This window comes from Mastigoproctus giganteus, chromosome 7 (genome assembly GCF_048544385.1).
Source record: "Mastigoproctus giganteus isolate SK-2022 chromosome 7, ASM4854438v1, whole genome shotgun sequence".
NCBI lineage: Eukaryota > Metazoa > Arthropoda > Arachnida > Uropygi > Thelyphonidae > Mastigoproctus > Mastigoproctus giganteus.
The window spans coordinates 209,427,813-209,444,803 of record NC_143581.1 but is presented as its reverse complement, the minus strand read 5'-3'; the positions used below and the strand labels follow the sequence as shown (position 1 = coordinate 209,444,803).

The window sequence follows — 16,991 nt, the reverse complement described above, 5'->3', positions numbered from 1 at the left end:
AATCTCAGTTTCTGGAGGAAAAACCTTGCTATCTACGCCTGAGACCCTCTAACTCAGCCACGGAGTGAAAAAAGCCCATTAAAGTTCCTCTCGTTCTCGACGGGATTCGAACCCGGGCCTTTTCCACCCGGTGTGGGGAGGACGGTGACGATACCACTGTGCTACCTCGCAGACCATCACTGAGATAGCTGGCAATGCAGTTGTAGAGGTTTCCTGGGGTCTCAGCCATCCGAGGACACTCGGCCACCATAAGGTGTCTAACGCCCCAACAAAGTCGACCGAGATGACGACGAGGTACTTCTATGTGCAGTTGCTGGCAGCGTTTAATGTTTAGGTAGGTGATATATGTCAGAGTGCCTGGCACATGGATGACTGGATCCAGGGGATCCCAGCAGAAAATCGCCCAAAGCATGACACAATCACCACCAGCTTGTTTTCGTCCCACGGTGCATCTAGGCGATATCCCTTCCCCAGGTAAACGACGCACACGTACCCAGCCTTCCATACGGTGCAACAGGAAACGTGATTCATCAGACCAGACGACCTTCTTCAAATCACTCAAGGTCCAGTTTCGATGCTCGCGTGCCCATTGTAGGCACTGTAGCCAGTGAACCGTGGTTAGTATGGGCACTCAGAGCGGATTGCGGCTAGGCAGCCCCATTTTTAGCAGTGTTTAATGTACTGTGTGTTGTGACACATTACTCCCGTCACTAGCATTCCAATTACCGGCGAGTTGCACCATAGTCGCCCATCTGTTGCCACGTACCATCCGGGAGAGCCTTCGCTCACCTCGAGCATCGATGAGCCGTGGTCGTCCAACCCCCTCGCCGGCGGTTCGTGGGTTTCCCCTCCTCGAACCACTTTTAGTAGGTACTCACCACGGCTGATCGTGAGCATTCCACCAGCCGTGCCGTTTCGGATATGCTCTGACCCAGTCGTCTGGCTATTACAATTTGGCCTTTATCAAACTCGCTTAGGTCCGCTGCCTTTCCCATCTGAAGAACAAGAGTAACACTGATTAACGGAGCTCAGTATTAGGTGTTTTTTATACCGTGTCCCGACCCGCGCACGCGCCGTAGTTCACCTGCAGTTCTTTCGATTTGCATAACGACTAGCTGGTTATAATGTTTTGTCTCATCGGTGTACCTCTATTGGGAATTACCCTGACTTCTGATCTCTCTTGGCATAAGCACATTACAAATATTGCTTCCTCTGCATCTAAAAAACTGGGTTTTCTCTTTTTCTCTCGGCGTTACTTTTTTTCCAAAGAGCTGTTCACTGTGTACAAGTGGCAAATCCTGCCTACAGTGAAATATTGTTCCCATCTGGGGCAGTGTCCTCAAAACCTCTCTCAGGCTTCTAGATTCCATTCAAAAGAGGGCAGTTAGGTTAATTAATGACTCATCTCTGACAGTCTCTTCACACACTCTCTCTCTCATAGACGTTCTGGTTCTGCTGCATGCCTTTTCTACAGATACTTCCATGGGCACTGTTCTTCTGAATTGGCTTCTGTAATTCCCGCTCTCTCTTCCAAAGCAGTCCGAACACGTACCGCAACCAGTCAATATCCCTTTACTGTTTAACTTCAAACACACTAAAACAACATTTTTTCTTTCTCATTTATTCTTCCTGTTTTGCTGCTTAAAAAGATATCGGTGTTTATTCAACAACACCACCTACGCGGACTTCATGCTCATTTCTAATTGAATGCATTGCTTTTAAAACGTCGAAATACTTTATTACGGAGTTCATTCAACTTTGCAGTCCTAGTGGGTAGCGCAGTTGGTATTATCACCGTCCTCCTCAGACCGGGTGGAAAAGACCTGAATCCGAATCCCATAAATGATGCGAGGAATTTTTATGGGTCTTTTTCAAAATGTGGCTGAGTTAGTCGATCTCGCGCGAGGGTAGCATGGTGGCCCCTGGAAACTCAGGATTTTCGTCCAGAAAATGGATCACAGAAGATGAGCAATTTACAGACATACGACGAAGTATGGTCAGGGTTTCTGATGCGCAAAAGTCTTACAACAATTGACGTTTGCAGAGAAAACTTTATAAATTGAACTGTTTGTGAAAAGTTAAATCCGAAAAAAAAAAAAGATAAGCAGAATGAGTAGATATCCATGAGTGCCTACTTCTGTGTAACACCAACCACATTGATGTGATCTATGAAATTATTTTGATTTAAAAAAAATTTCCACAAATTGGCGATTAGATATATTTTTATTTGCAGTAATTTATAGCGTGATTTTGTGGTTTATATTATACAGAAGTGACATGAATAAAATTTACACTTATTTGCTTCATTCAATGTTTTTTATAAGCGAAATCATGATTTTATATTCTTCTAATAATTTTGTTTCTTACAGTTAAGTATTAAATGTTTTACATTCTTTCAGTGAAACTGAAGGAATAAAAGCGGAAACGAACTTCGGAAATATTTTTTGGATAATAGAAATTTCGGATAACTCGAATTCTGTGATAAATCGATAATGGAAATTTCGGATAACTCGAATTCTCGCGTAATATCCAAACACCCGAAACTGTACACGGTTTCGGAAGTTCGGCGTTGGTGTTCGGATCAACACCAACTTTTTATTATATATTTCCGTGGGAAGCTTACAAGCACAATTGCGATTGCATTGTCCCCCGAGAATTTGTTGAAAGTCTTCGGCGACTTTCTATCAATTTCTGATAGAAGACAGCAGTTCCGGTCTTTCAAAGGATGAGATTTTATTTAGAGTATTCATAGAGACCTTTCTACTAAATTTCATATTGGTAGGTTTACCGCTTCCCCTATGCAACCCCTTAAGAACTATCGAAATACAAAACCCACCTAAAGGTTACTCATCACGTGGTGAACTTTAGATACATTAATCTTGAGTAAAATGCAGATACAGTATTTGTTAACCGAAGACGCCTGAAAGCAGAAAATGTTATTGTAACGCAATGCATATATTATCCAACTTGTTTTCATTCTTTGTCTTGCTCCTTTCTCTGATCCCTTCTTCCTCTCCTTACTTTGGAAATTCTTTTTCCTACCTGTATGTCCTGTCTTTCTCCACCATCTAATCCTGTCGCATACGTGCCTATGACCTATATGCATTAGATTGCGCCTGCAAGCTTTTCTTTGACGGATGCATTAAAACGCAATGCTTTTTGAAAGCTGAAGAGAGGGGAGCCTTTGTTAACAACAACAAAAAAAGAAAATAAGTTGCTATGAATAAACAGCCTGGTTATAGTTGAGTTTAGACAGTCCAAGCACCGTCCACAACAGACGTAAAGTAAAGCACTTAAACTGTGTGGTAATGCAATTTCTGGCTTGGGTAAAGAAAGCCTGCACGAGAACGACGACAAACGTCGGATAACTTACGCGGTAAATTAGTTTGCCGATACGGCACTCTAGCGCTGCTCACTCGGTAAACAGACGGTAGGTGTTATCGGACTGGAGCAAAGTCGAGAACGATATACTGATTGACAGGTAGGCGTGGCAAACAATGAAATGATTGGTGGTGGGCGCGACAGACGACAAGCTATTAAGGTGCTGATTGACGTTATGATACGTGTGTATCCGCATGAGTGTCTTTAAAAATAAAAGTACATTAATAAAAAAAATTAATATTTTATTAATAAACAATTTATGTGCTAGTCCACTCATGATTCTAAAGAAAAAAGGTTAGGTTACCCCCTCCATTTCGGGAGAGGTTCAAGCTCCCATGGGATTCAAGTGGAGGTAACCTGACCTATTTTCACCCATTAGGGCATATTATTGAACAAGAAAATAAAAATACGGTCATAAAAAAATTTATTTTTTTATGAATGTATTTCTAAATATGACTGATTCTAAAGAAAAAAGGTTAGGTTACCCCCTCCACTTCGGGAGGGGTTCAAGCTCCCATGGGATTCAAGTCGAGGTAACCTGATCTTTTTTCACCGTTACAGTAAATGTTAGGGCATGTACGATTAGGACAAGTTACCATTAGTGCTGGTACAGTGATACTAAACCGATGTTATCGTGTGTTGTGTTCGCGCACCAATCAGCACGTCGTTTGCCACGCCTACCTGTCAATCAGTATATCGTTCTCGACTTTGCTCCAGACCGTTAACACCTACCGTCTGTTTACCGAGTGAGCAGCGCTAGAGTGCCGTATCGGCAAACTAATTTTCCGCGTAAGTTATCCGACGTTTCTCGTCGTTCTCGTGCAGGCTTTCTTTACCTTCGCCCAATTTCTGTTTCTTTTTGGAATCTGCATTTGCCGCAATAAGAAAACCCTGTTATGCTGTTTGATGCGCCTCTACCATTCGCCTCCAAGTGAACGGAATTTTGCAATAACATTTTCTGCTTTTTTAAATATTCGTTTTACTCACAGAAACTTACGCTGGGTTGCGGGCGGGTTACTGCCAATAATATCCTCTGTCTGTTATCATCCAAGAAGCCAATCAAATTCATCTTCCACAACGACCAGTGAATAAACAGCTTTCTCCACGACCTAATCCGGGTTTTTCATCTCCAAACCAAGAGTGCTTCTGTTTGCTAAATTTTACATCCATGTTGTTTAAGCTAAGAATTTGGCTAAGAAAACTTGTGCAAAGTATAAACGTATGTTGGTTGTCTACTAACTTAGACAAGAAAGTTGTGAGCTTTCCACCACAACTGCAGTACTTAAGATTTCCGATATTTCTGCCGGCTGTTTACGGCTTGATGTTATTCGCAAATCTACACGTAAAGATTTGTGTTACTGTTTATGCTTGAGGCCTGTCAAAGAATTATGCCAATAAATCAACGTAACATTCTCGGTAATATTTCTTATCTTCCTCTAACTCCAAGCATTATTTCTAGCTCATTTATAACTTCACCATTAAATTGCTTCTTTTTTAATTTCTTTGTAAGTTGGGATTTTTTTACGAGTTTAATTTGTTTTTGCACATCAGGGAATTCGTTTATAAATACTTGCTATATTTGTTAAAATTTTGAAAATCATAGGCATTTTATTTAATTCGGTTTAGTCTGTTACCGATTAACTCGGCCACAACATTAAAAAATAATAATAAAATAAAATAAAACAAGGAAGACAAATAACTGGAATCGATCTCAGGCCTTTTCCATCGTAGCCTATGAACCAATCGCGAAGGTCACCTAAGTGGTGAAATATCGCTACTCTGTAAAGCTAGGCAATACATGCTTATGGATGATACCACTGCTTTGTTTATTGGAGTTGCTGAAACCATGTATGGACTCTATAGAAAAGTTTTATTTTTGCCCTATCTCGTCATCCAAATCTAGTTAATGATACATTTTTAGATTATGAAGGACATCATAGTGAATTGTACGATCTCTTACACTTGAGTAGAACAGCTTTGAAAGGAATCCGCACATTAGCTGCAAAAAAAAAAAACTATTCTCACGGGTAGTAAGGATATGTAATCACTGGCCTCTCCCCCATAACGAATTGAAAAGGCTCGGGTTCGAATATCGTCAATGACCAGAGGAATTTCAATGGACATTTTTCACAAGGTGACTGAGGTAGTCGGTCTCAGGCGAGCGCGCATAACTTTTATCTCCCAGAAACTTGCGTTTTTCGTCCATCCAAACAGACAACTCGGCCACCAGAATACGCGAAATTTATAGACAATGCTTACGCTTCATAGCCTTAGTTGCTTTGGCGCTTAATACATGCACACATTGCCAACTTCTCCAGAAAAATACATCGGATTAGAAAGCTAATGGTCAGGCTTGAAGATATTTCTCCGCTTAACCAGCGAATAATTTTACTGCCACTACTCTGCTAGCTCGTAACCTTCAGAGGCTAATATTTACAGGATTAAAACCCAAACTTTCTTGGGAAAAAACATACAATTGTACTTGAATCGAATCTGCGCCCTTTTCGATACGGTGTAGTAAAACAGCGATCTTAACTACTCTTCTAGCCTACCAATTAGACGAATTTGGAAAGAAGTCATTCTATGCAAGCTTTGTTATGTTCCATCCTCCACCAATTGGTCGGCCAGTTTCCTCTCTTGCTGGGAATTACATAGAATGTCGGGCTGTTATGTTGTTATTTATCCTTCTGTATATTAATGATCCACTTCTACTGACTACAATCCTTCCATAGTTCTAATAGTATGCTAATCCTCTTTCTGTTCACATAAAGCAAGAAAACTTTTTTCATAACCATGACCAGTTTTTCATGTTATTCTCTTGTAGATAACCCAATTAATTTAAATCTTTCTAAACCCAAATCTTGTCTCATTTCTTCAGACAAAAAAACCTGTTTCAATGCGCACAACTTTCAACAATGATCATTCTCGCAAAATCGGACTGCTAAATACGGTGTTGTTTCTTACATTCTCTCTATCTTGTGAACTCCTGTGACCGTGTGGTCGTCTCGGAGTATAAACAGAAAATTTATTTATTTTTATTTTACTATATAATATCAGTGTAGACACACCATATCTACTCATCCTTCACAACGAGTTGCCCATGCATTACACTACCTCGAATAAGTAACGCTTCACTTGCAATACCAGGGTACCTGCCCACCCACCGATGAAAAGCCAACTAGCTTTGAAACGGTGCCGTCTGGGTGGTGGCGCCCACCGAGAATACGTAACAGTAGTCTTCTCTATTAGTGAAGCGTTACTTATTCGAGGTAGTGCAATACATGGTCAGCTCGTTGTGAAGGATGAGCACAATATAAGATACAGATGAAATGATGCTTTTCACACTACTATCATAGTTTTTCTTTAAGAGTTGTCTATGGTGTATCTACACCAATATTATATAGATATAGAATCTTAAACTCTTAAAATATTATGCCTAGTTGCATTTAGTTTTATTTAAATAATAAAATGTTACGAAAATTGATCCCCATTTTAAGTGGAATTTTCTAGAACCAATTATCCTCGGACAACGAGGATCCCCTGTGATGAATATATCCTCTTTGATGGATATATTGTACGAGACGACGCAGTATTCTTGAATTGAAGGTTTCTACTGAACCTATCTTATATAACTCTAAATGAACGTGATGATGAAAATCAATAATATTTATCAGTCACCGATTCATTCCATCTCCTATCACACGAATATTCAGCGGCTTTCTCCATACATGTGCCAGTCAGTATCAAATTGCTGTTCAACTTTAAACTCACCGAACTAACTTTTCTTTTTCTTTATTCGGCCTCTCTGCTGGACTTCCTTGGTACGTGTTTTCTGGAGATTACAGCAATTGAAATCCAATGTTACGCATTTGGTCTGACTGGTAGGTAGCCTTAGCCATTTACTCTATTAGATTATTATATAGTTTTAGAAGCACTATTGTGTTTGAAGCTACCATTAACAAAAGAAATTTTCGTGACTGTTGTTCACGAGTTTATTGGATTCAGTTCACAAAACTTTGTATATTAGCGAATGTCCACGAGATATCAATTCTATTAGCCTTTTGACGCTATGAGACTTTTCTTCGCATAACACAGTTCTAAAAAATGTACACACGCGTTATGTCTCAATGTTTCGTTATGCATCTTCATAATATTAAACGTATTTATCATCAATTACGTGCACTGTTACAGACCAAAGAAATTCTATACCGCACTGAAATATAAATGTAAGTGATGTGTTTTCTCTTGATGTTCCTTTACTTTTTGTAGCAACGTATATATATATATATTAGGGCATGATTCCATTTAATTTTTGGGTTTGCGTTTGTGCTGTATTTTATATATTTTTTTTTTTTCTGTATTACAGGCATTGAGGCCTAACAGACTGGCTAGCAATTAGTGTGCTAGCAGTTGTCGGTTCGCCTATTGATCTATGTCAAAAAATTTAACTTAAATAAAGTAAAGGAATATAAAAAGTAATTTTAAAATGAATATAACAGTTAGAGGAAATAGAAAATTATTAAAGAATAAAAATACTGTTATAAAAGGAGGAGAGAAAAGGGGAATATTATGAATAAAATTAGGAAAACTTATATTCATTCACATGGCCATCCTTTTGCTACTTCCTCAGGGGCTTTGAGCGGACAGATAGCCATAATAAATGAATGTCTCACGCATACCGGTTTCTACAGAAACGGGCATGCATGAATGTAAGTTTTTCTAATTTTATTCCTATTATCCTCCTTCTCTAACTTTATTTTTATTCTTTAATAATTTTCCTATTTCCTCTAACTTTTATATTAATTTTAAAATTACTTTTTATATTCCTTTACTTTATTTCATTTTAATTTTTCAACATAGATCAATAGGCGAACCGACAACTGCTAGCCAGTCTGTTAGGCCTTAATGCCTGTAATGCTGCTCACCAAAAAAAAAAAAAAAAAATCACCTCAAAAGCAAACCCAAAAATTAAAAAGAATCATTCCTTTAATACTATTCATGTGAGTATAATGTTTAATTGATTATTCCTACAAAGCATTAGCGCCACATATCTACAACCATATTACAACTGAAAGTTTATTCAATATAGAGTATAAAACTTAAAATTAGCGATTATATATATATATATATATATATATATATATATATATATATATATATATATATATATATATATATATATATATATATATATATATATATATATATATAGTTATAATTCGGCTACACACACTCTCTGAGTGGGCCGGGATTCAAACCCCATGACTGCTAAACACGGTCGATCTGCGAACCCACACTGAACCAGCGTGGCAAATTATGGTCCATTCCCTCAACATGACTTTTGAGGAGGACGCCATCCTGCAGTGGATTGACAATAGCTGCAGATTTATTTTATTGAAATCTGAACTGAAACCGATGTTGTGGGTTTTCTCAGCGTTCTACTACTTTTTGCAGCATAGTGTACAAAATTTACGGCTTTGATTTCTAGGCAACATAGCAGCCATCCAAACTGCATAGTCTGAGAGAGTCCAATATGCAGAAAGCGCTCTTTCCTAGTATATTCCCTTGTTGTTAGAAAACTTTTCAAAATCTCTGAAGTGAGGTGGGGGGGGGGTATGTATTCCCTGGACTGTATAAATAAATAACTGTATTTTACATCTAATGTTATTATCGGATAATATATTTCAAAACTTTAAGTTCATATTTTTCTCATGAGAATAGTGTTATACATAGGGCCGTCTTTTCCATTAGGAACAGGGGCCTACGAAGTTTTTAGGACCTGTGAAAAAACAGGGACCCGAAAAAATTTGATTTATATAGAATTCAATGATTTCATTCGAACAATAGATTCTACAGATTTTTAAACAGATATTTTTAAGATTAATCCTCTTCGGCTTTTTCTGTTAGTAAAATCATAACAGCGTCATCTAAGTTCGAATTTCAAGTAAGTTAGTGCTGGAATAAGTGTTGTAGAAATAACCTTAAAACCAAATTTACATAAACGCTTTAGAATTTATTTAGAAGCAAAAAAAAAAAAAAAAAAATCTTTTAAAGAAAGGGCGTAAATATTTTTCCCCCTCCATTAACATTTTCATCGAACTGTTATTTTCCCTCTTTTTTTTCTCTTACTTTCATTTCTACGTAAGGTAAAACTTTTTTTTTTTTTTTTTTGTGAAAGTTTATAACATTGAGTTTTTGATATTGTTTAATGAATAAACCGTTAAAACGAATTCATTTCAGAGGAACAGTTATTCACTACATTCACCCTAACAGACCCCATTTTTGAATGAGCTGAACATTAGCTGTATTAGGATATTAAAGCTGTGCTTCATTTTTCTGGATATTCCTGATATTTTTGTCCTGCAGAAATTGCAATCGTCAGTGTGGTAGTGCAGTTCTCTCTCTCTATGCCAAATGAACAGCAGAAGGCATACTTTTAATTTTCCCTGTGACATTCTCAGATTTGTGGTGTACTTAACACAGCACACATGTGGAGCCCAAGCTTTGTCCTGATCACCAATCTTGCAACCAAAGTACAAAGAATGCGCACATTTGTGAGCACTGTAGATTTTCTTCTTCTTCTGCGTTTTTGTTGTAAGTCGTCCACAAATATAGCAGAAATGGTTAGGATGATTCTGACACTTTCTTTGCTTCAACTTAAACATTTCAGTAATACAATGCTAAGCAAAACACAGAAGAAACAAACAATGTGCAATAGATACGCAGATAAACTATACACATACTCATACTGCAACCGTCTTTCTAATCCTGGAGGTGGGAAGCAGATAGACAAAGTTGAACATATGCAAACATCATTATTTGCAGGTAATACAACAGGTCAGTGTCATATCAACTTCCCAAAAAGGTGATAACATATACGCAATTTTAGGTAAACACAGAAACCTGTATATGTATAAATTGTGATGTAATGTGAAATTTTAAGAATTAAGTTTGCAAACAGTTGATCGATTAGTGAAAGTAAAAATCACGTTGGTTAATGTTATTAATTAAAAAAATCACATTTAATATATTTAAAAATAATAACTATCGTATTTTAATTTAATTGTGCCCTCAGAAATACAAAATGCTGTATGTTGATTTTCTGTAATTTTTTTTTCCTTCCAGCAAAACAGGCATATCGACTAGAGAACTCACGCATGGGTATATGAATTAACTTTCCTGGTGGCCCTAATGTAATAGTTTGGTTTTGCTTTGTACTTGTAAATAATGTATACAAGCTGATGTTTTAATTTTATTAGCATTAATTTTTTTATTTAGTTCACTTGAAGTTACAAACTTCTCCTCTGAACAACAGCGAAAACGGTCATTGTAATAATCTTGTGAAACTCGTACCCAATCAAAATGGAGCATTTATGCATCATTTTGCAATCTGTGATCAGAATAAACTGGAAAGGAATGTTGTTGACCAACGGATAGCTAAACTCAAAGTTTGCGTGAGTCATAAGACGATCTCAGCTAATTTGGCAAGGTGCCAAAGTGTGTTTCGTCTCGTTTGGCGTCAAAACAAGCAGACAGAAATGCAATTCCATTTTATGCGCCCACCAACGGAATTTTTACAAATCATTGCATATTTAATAAATATTCCATTTTATTACGTTTTTCCATTATGCAATACCAAATATTTGAAAACATTATTATTAAAACATATAGTTTTTCTATAGGAAAAAAAAGAACTTCATTTAAAAAAAATGAAATAATTTTTAAGCAGTGAATATTCAAATCAGTTTTTTCCCTTAGTGGATAACAATTTGTTGTTTAATTAATTAATTAATTTTATTTTATTTGTTATTCTTACGTTGTACAGCTTGATGTATACATTTAAGTTCTATTTATATAATTATTATTTACAGGTACATAGTTGGCCAAAGGTACAACTTTTATTTTTGGGCTGTAAAAATCTAAAAGGTACTTCGTAAGTTTTAAGTTGCATATTTTGGAGAACTTAGAGTTAAATGTTTTGAACACTAGAGTTATTCTTTGAGATGCAGGTCCTCTCTCTTTGGGAATTTTGTACTCTAGTAGTTACGTTACCAGATTTGTCGAAGGGTTTCACATACGTGAAGAAGGTTAAGCGAATCTTCAAAGATAATTTGGAGATAAAGACAGCAAGAGATAAATGGACTATTTATTATTCCAGATTTTGAATACACGGTTTGGACCCCATACATACAAAAGAACACAGTCACATTGATACTAACGCCCATAAATCTACCCCTCATTTAAATAGTTGTTATTATTATTTTACTTATATATTTATTATATTATTATTTTTTTATTGACAGGCGGACTTTTCGAAAACGGTGACGAACTTTTGGAGCGAGCATTTCGTTATGCAGTAGAAAATGTGAATACAGATGGCAGGCTGTTGCCCAATTCAAGATTGTCTGCGGAGATTGAAAAAATCGAGAGACATGACAGCTTCCAGGCAGCTCGAAAAGGTAAATTTCTGAAATCTGTGAATAATTCAGTCCAATTTTATAACTGCGTTACGAGAATTTTAAAGTTGTTGCACAAACTGAAACACATATTTCAACGTTGATTTGATTTTTTAAGGAGTTTATATGGTAATGATTTTCGAAATATAAATTATTACTTTTATTATTTTTTTAAAGTCTGCGATCTACTCGGTGAAGGCATGGCGGCCATGTTTGGACCACAATCAAGCGAAAGCAGTTCGGCAGTGCAGTCGACTTGTGATGTTTTGGAAGTACCACATGTGGAGATCCGATGGGACTACAGGACACGTAGAGACAATCACTCCATTAACCTCTATCCACACCCTACAGCTTTAGGTAGAGCCTATTTGGACTTCGTTAAATTCAAGGACTGGAAGCATTTTGCTATCCTTTACGAAGAAAGTGATGGTAAGTTTAAATCTTAGAAATGATAGGGAATTGGGACCCATCGGTGACAAAATAAGTGATTATGAGCACTTTTTCCTCAAGAAATGTCGCATTTTGCTGTAGACCGAATTGAAAAAAAATCAAGCATTTTTAAGTTTCAAATTTGATTAGATTAAAATTTTTAAAGAGTGAGAAATATCACCCTTTTTATAGGGATCAACATGTAAGACAAACTGTCTTTGTTGCATAAAAAGCACTCTTTATCGATTAACACACAATACTCCTATTTTTCATTTTATCGAGATAGAGGGTGCTGTTGCGATGTATCTTTGAAAAGGTTGTAGTATTCACATCTTTTTCAAAACCCAATTAGTAATTTTATAATAATTTAAGTAGGGACCATAATAAAAATTGAATTGCTTGAATTCCTTATAAATAATACTTCTGAGAGAATAATATTTCGCATTCTTTTTTAATACAGCATTATAAAGAAGAATAAAAACACGATGCCCGACTTGTTTCATGTTTGAAACAGTTTAACCTCCATTGATTTTTTAACTCAGTCTCCTGTTGGATTTGAATTAATACGGTCTGAAGATTTAACTATTTTATTAATAGTTATAGCATAACACAGCTATGTGTAGATAGATAGTTATTACATCCAAGTGCTGGTGAAGTAGAAATACTTCGTTTTCCATGAAAACGGGCGTGAGGAATTTCTGAATAACCCTTAATTTATTTCAGCTCTAATACGCCTTCAAGAACTCCTTAAAGATCCATTCATACGACAAAGGAAAGTAATTGTCCGTCAATTCATGCCACGTCAAGAATACAGAAAGTTGCTGAAGGAACTAGGGCGCGGTGGAGCAAAGAACATCATTATAGATGTACCAACAGAACATATACACACAGTGCTAAGACATGTGAGTTGACTCATCTTGACAAGTTCAGTTGTAAAAATTTTAAATAAAACTTTCAATTTATATTTTAAATACTAAAATTTTTAAAATTAAATAGAAAATTTAATTTTTCCCATAAAAATTATCATTATTATTAAAAAAATTAATACATTGAAATTTTTTTTCAATTCGAAAACTTGTTTATTTTTTAATTTAAAATTAAAGTTTTTCAATTAATTTTGTTTAATTTAAATTTTATTTTTTTATTTAAAATTTATTTTTAATGAAAAATTAGAAAGTAAAATTTTAAAATTTAAAATATTTAAACATATATGTATAAATATATAAATATTATTTAAATAATAATATATTTATATATTTTAATAATATATTTAAATACATTATTTTAAATAAAAAATTTAATTTAATATTTTTATTTAATTTAAACTTTTAAAAGTGATTTGTTCATATTTAAGCTAATAGTTTTATTATAATTTTTGACATATCTGTTTGCCTAACATAATAACATCAGTAGGTCTAGGTTATGCGATAGCGACAAGAAACCATGAACCCATCAGACAGCCTCTCGGTAGCATAGTGGTTGTACTCGCTATGCTTCCTATAGCGTAAAATAAGCCTAGGTTGAAATCCCATCTAAAGAGGAAGAACTTCTTGGTTCTTTAAAAAAATTCAGGTTTTGGCGTATGGGTTATAGCCTAGAGGCGTATTTACCGTGAAGCTAATGAAGCCTAAGCTTCAGGGTCCACTTCCACAGGTACCTTCCAAGGCCCTGGGAAGGTACCCGTGGCAATGTAACCCTAGCAATGTGTTCACATGTCCACATGTTTTTATAAAATTTGCAAAATAATTTGTTAAAAATAACCACAATCGGTTAAGATCGCTATGTCTTTCCATTCCGATTGCTGACTTGACACGAAATACTGACATTGACGAAGATAACATAAAACTAAAAATACTCCATTGCAACGAGGACATCGATTACAAACTGGTTAATGAATGTCGTCAATTCAAAGAGTATTTTAAATTAGTCACTGCACATGAAAACGTCATATTCCTTGAAATCTTATAGCACATATATGAAAGAAACTTGATAAAGATTTTCCCAAATTTTACAACAATCCTAAAATTTTACGTGACATTACCAATAACCAGTTGTAAAGCTGAAAGAAACTTTTCTAAACTATCAATAATAAAAAAACAAATTTCGATCAACCATGCTAGAGGGAAGACTGAATTATCTTTCTATTCTCTCTATAGAAAATGATATAACAAAATCGCTGTCATGTGAAGAGGCGATCAAAGAGTATTCAGCCAAAAATATGTAGGAAAAAAAAAAGTATTATAGAAGTGCGTCAGGTAGTTAATTAATAAAAATATTGTGTTATTTTTCTGGATTTTGTGATATTTTCGGTATTTGTCAGCTTTTTTTAAATTTGTAATTTGTTCTGATTTCTTATTCTAAATAAGTATTCACTTTCTTACTTAATTTTGTATTCTTTTTTCTTAAAGAAGGCCACAAAAATTGTATAAGCTTCAGGCTCCACAAAACCTGAATCCGCCCCTGGTAATAGCGTCTATTGTCTTCACCGTATGTCCGTTCGCATATAATAACTGTACTCTCAATGGACAGATTTTCTTGAATTTCAAATTTGACACTTCTAGAAATATCTGTTGAGCCATGTAAAATTACATTAAAATCGGACAAACAGAAAGTTGACAGTTATAATTTCCCTTTTTTATAATGCATATCACATAGGCTATTCGTACATTATACAAATGTATATGGCAGCGGAATTGCTATACGCTTATTGGGGAGAATGAATGGACAATATGGAATATTCGGAGAGAAGAAATGATCTGCGTTCGCACATACGAAGTGGTTACTTTTCGATGAATTACTGCTATTTGCTTATTATATTAATCACAGAAGAAACATGAAATCCTTTTTATAGTTCAATTATTATAAAAATGCAGGAGGAAATAGGTGAGGTACATTACAAAGATGTGGACTATATACCATGATTTGTGGCACGTGCTGCTGTTTGTTTATTTATTAAATCACGGAGGTCTGTGAAATACCCGGCTAGGGTTTCCTGAATTTTTTCTTGAAAATCGGGTTTTTTATCCAGGGAAAAAATACAGAACACAGAAGGGGAAAAAAAACAAAAAAAAAAAAAACTAAAACACACCAGCTGCACGGCCGTAATTGTCATTATAGATTCGATATAACAATATCGAATCTCCAGTTCCCATATAAATTCAATAGTAGTAGTAGTAGTAGTGGTGGCATGTGATGCAAGAAAGCAAGTGTATGAGCTTATGCAGCATCAGCCAATAAAAAAAAAAAAAAAAATCCCACCATTCCCTCCAAATGCCTGTCCAGTTCCTCCTTAAATTTATTTAACCTATCAACTTCCACAACGACAGATGGAAGTTTGTTCCAGCAATTAACCACCCGCTGGCTAAAGGCAAATTTCCGCACATCTATTCTACATCTGTCTTTTCTTAATTCGAATTTATGCCCCTTAGGATCGTAATCTGAACAAATGGAAGGATTCCATCAGAATTCAGCGTGCTCAACCCATTCAAGGCCTATACACATCAATCAGATCACCGCGCAGGTGCCTAGTCTCCAGCCACTGCAATTTGCAGAACTTAAGCCTCTCTTGGTAAGAGGATCCCTTCATTCCCCCTCACCAATCTTGTTGCCCTTCTCTGTACACGCTCAAGCAAATCTACATCCTTCCTAAAATGAGACCTCCAGACCTGTACGCAGTACTCAAGGCGTGGCCTGACCATTGCCTTATACAGAGGGACAATCACCTCATTTTCCCTGTTAGCAAAATTCCTATATATCATTGACAAAACCCCATGATCAGCCTGTCTGCATTGCTCAGAAAACTTCATATCTGACTGCACAATTAATCCCAGGTCTTTTTCATTTTCTACCACCTTAAGTGTAGTACCACACAGTTTGTACGTTTCTCTGGGGTTACTTCTACCCATATGCAGTACTTTGATGTAATGGAACTAAAGGAACTAGTTCCATCACATATAAATCAAAAATAAAGTATGTGAAATATACTGTTCGTGATTTTTAAAGGATCCTAATTTATTATTGATATTCTGTCCCTTAGAAATTATAAAATATATATTAAAATATATGAATAACAGTAAAAAAATTAGGTAATAATTACAGTATTATAATGAAATTGTTAAGTAGCAAATATAATAGTGTATTGTTAATAAGCAAAATAGTTTGTCTGAGCAGCTTGACTTGACTACCTGTTGCAACGCAGTTTTTCACATTTTCAAACGAAAATTGAAGTATTTTCAGCCAGCTTACTTCCTGTAACTAATTCTTGTTTGCAGCATGACAGATAGTGACAACGCAAATAACTTTCTTGTTAAAATAAACAGCGCCACTCACAACTGTACGGCGGTGGTAAAAACTGTGACGCCAAAAACTTTTATAGCGCCTCTAAGTGGTGAGTCAGATAGACTAATGGCGAAAGTAACCCTGAAATTAAAGTAAATAAAACGTAAAGTTGATTTATCTCCTCACTTTCTCTTTTATAAATATCCAACTGAGTCATTGCGATCACATAAATCGGCAATTTTAATGTATGAAATACGGAAATAATTATTTTCAAATTGTCATGTCTGGCAATATTATTGTACTGACAGTTTCTGTTAATTAGATGCTGTCATTTGAACGAGTGGCGCCACAGTTGTTTTTCTGATGTTATGACGTCAAAAATGGCAAACGATAAGACAGGTGAATGATTGAACGCGTACTGTGTATATTAAAGTAGCATATTTTATT

At 35.7% G+C, this 16,991-nt stretch overlaps 1 protein-coding gene across 1 annotated transcript in view; it reads left to right on the top strand.

The window, feature by feature from the left end:
• LOC150083638 (glutamate receptor ionotropic, kainate 2-like) overlaps positions 1–16,991 on the top strand; it is a 60,963-nt gene that overhangs the window by 21,239 nt on the left and 22,733 nt on the right. The window contains exons 2-4 of the mRNA XM_090377407.1: positions 11,685–11,840; positions 12,015–12,266; positions 12,990–13,168. Of these exons, the coding sequence (XP_090233533.1) occupies positions 11,685–11,840; positions 12,015–12,266; positions 12,990–13,168 (587 nt within the window). The remainder of the gene's footprint in view (positions 1–11,684; positions 11,841–12,014; positions 12,267–12,989; positions 13,169–16,991) is intronic.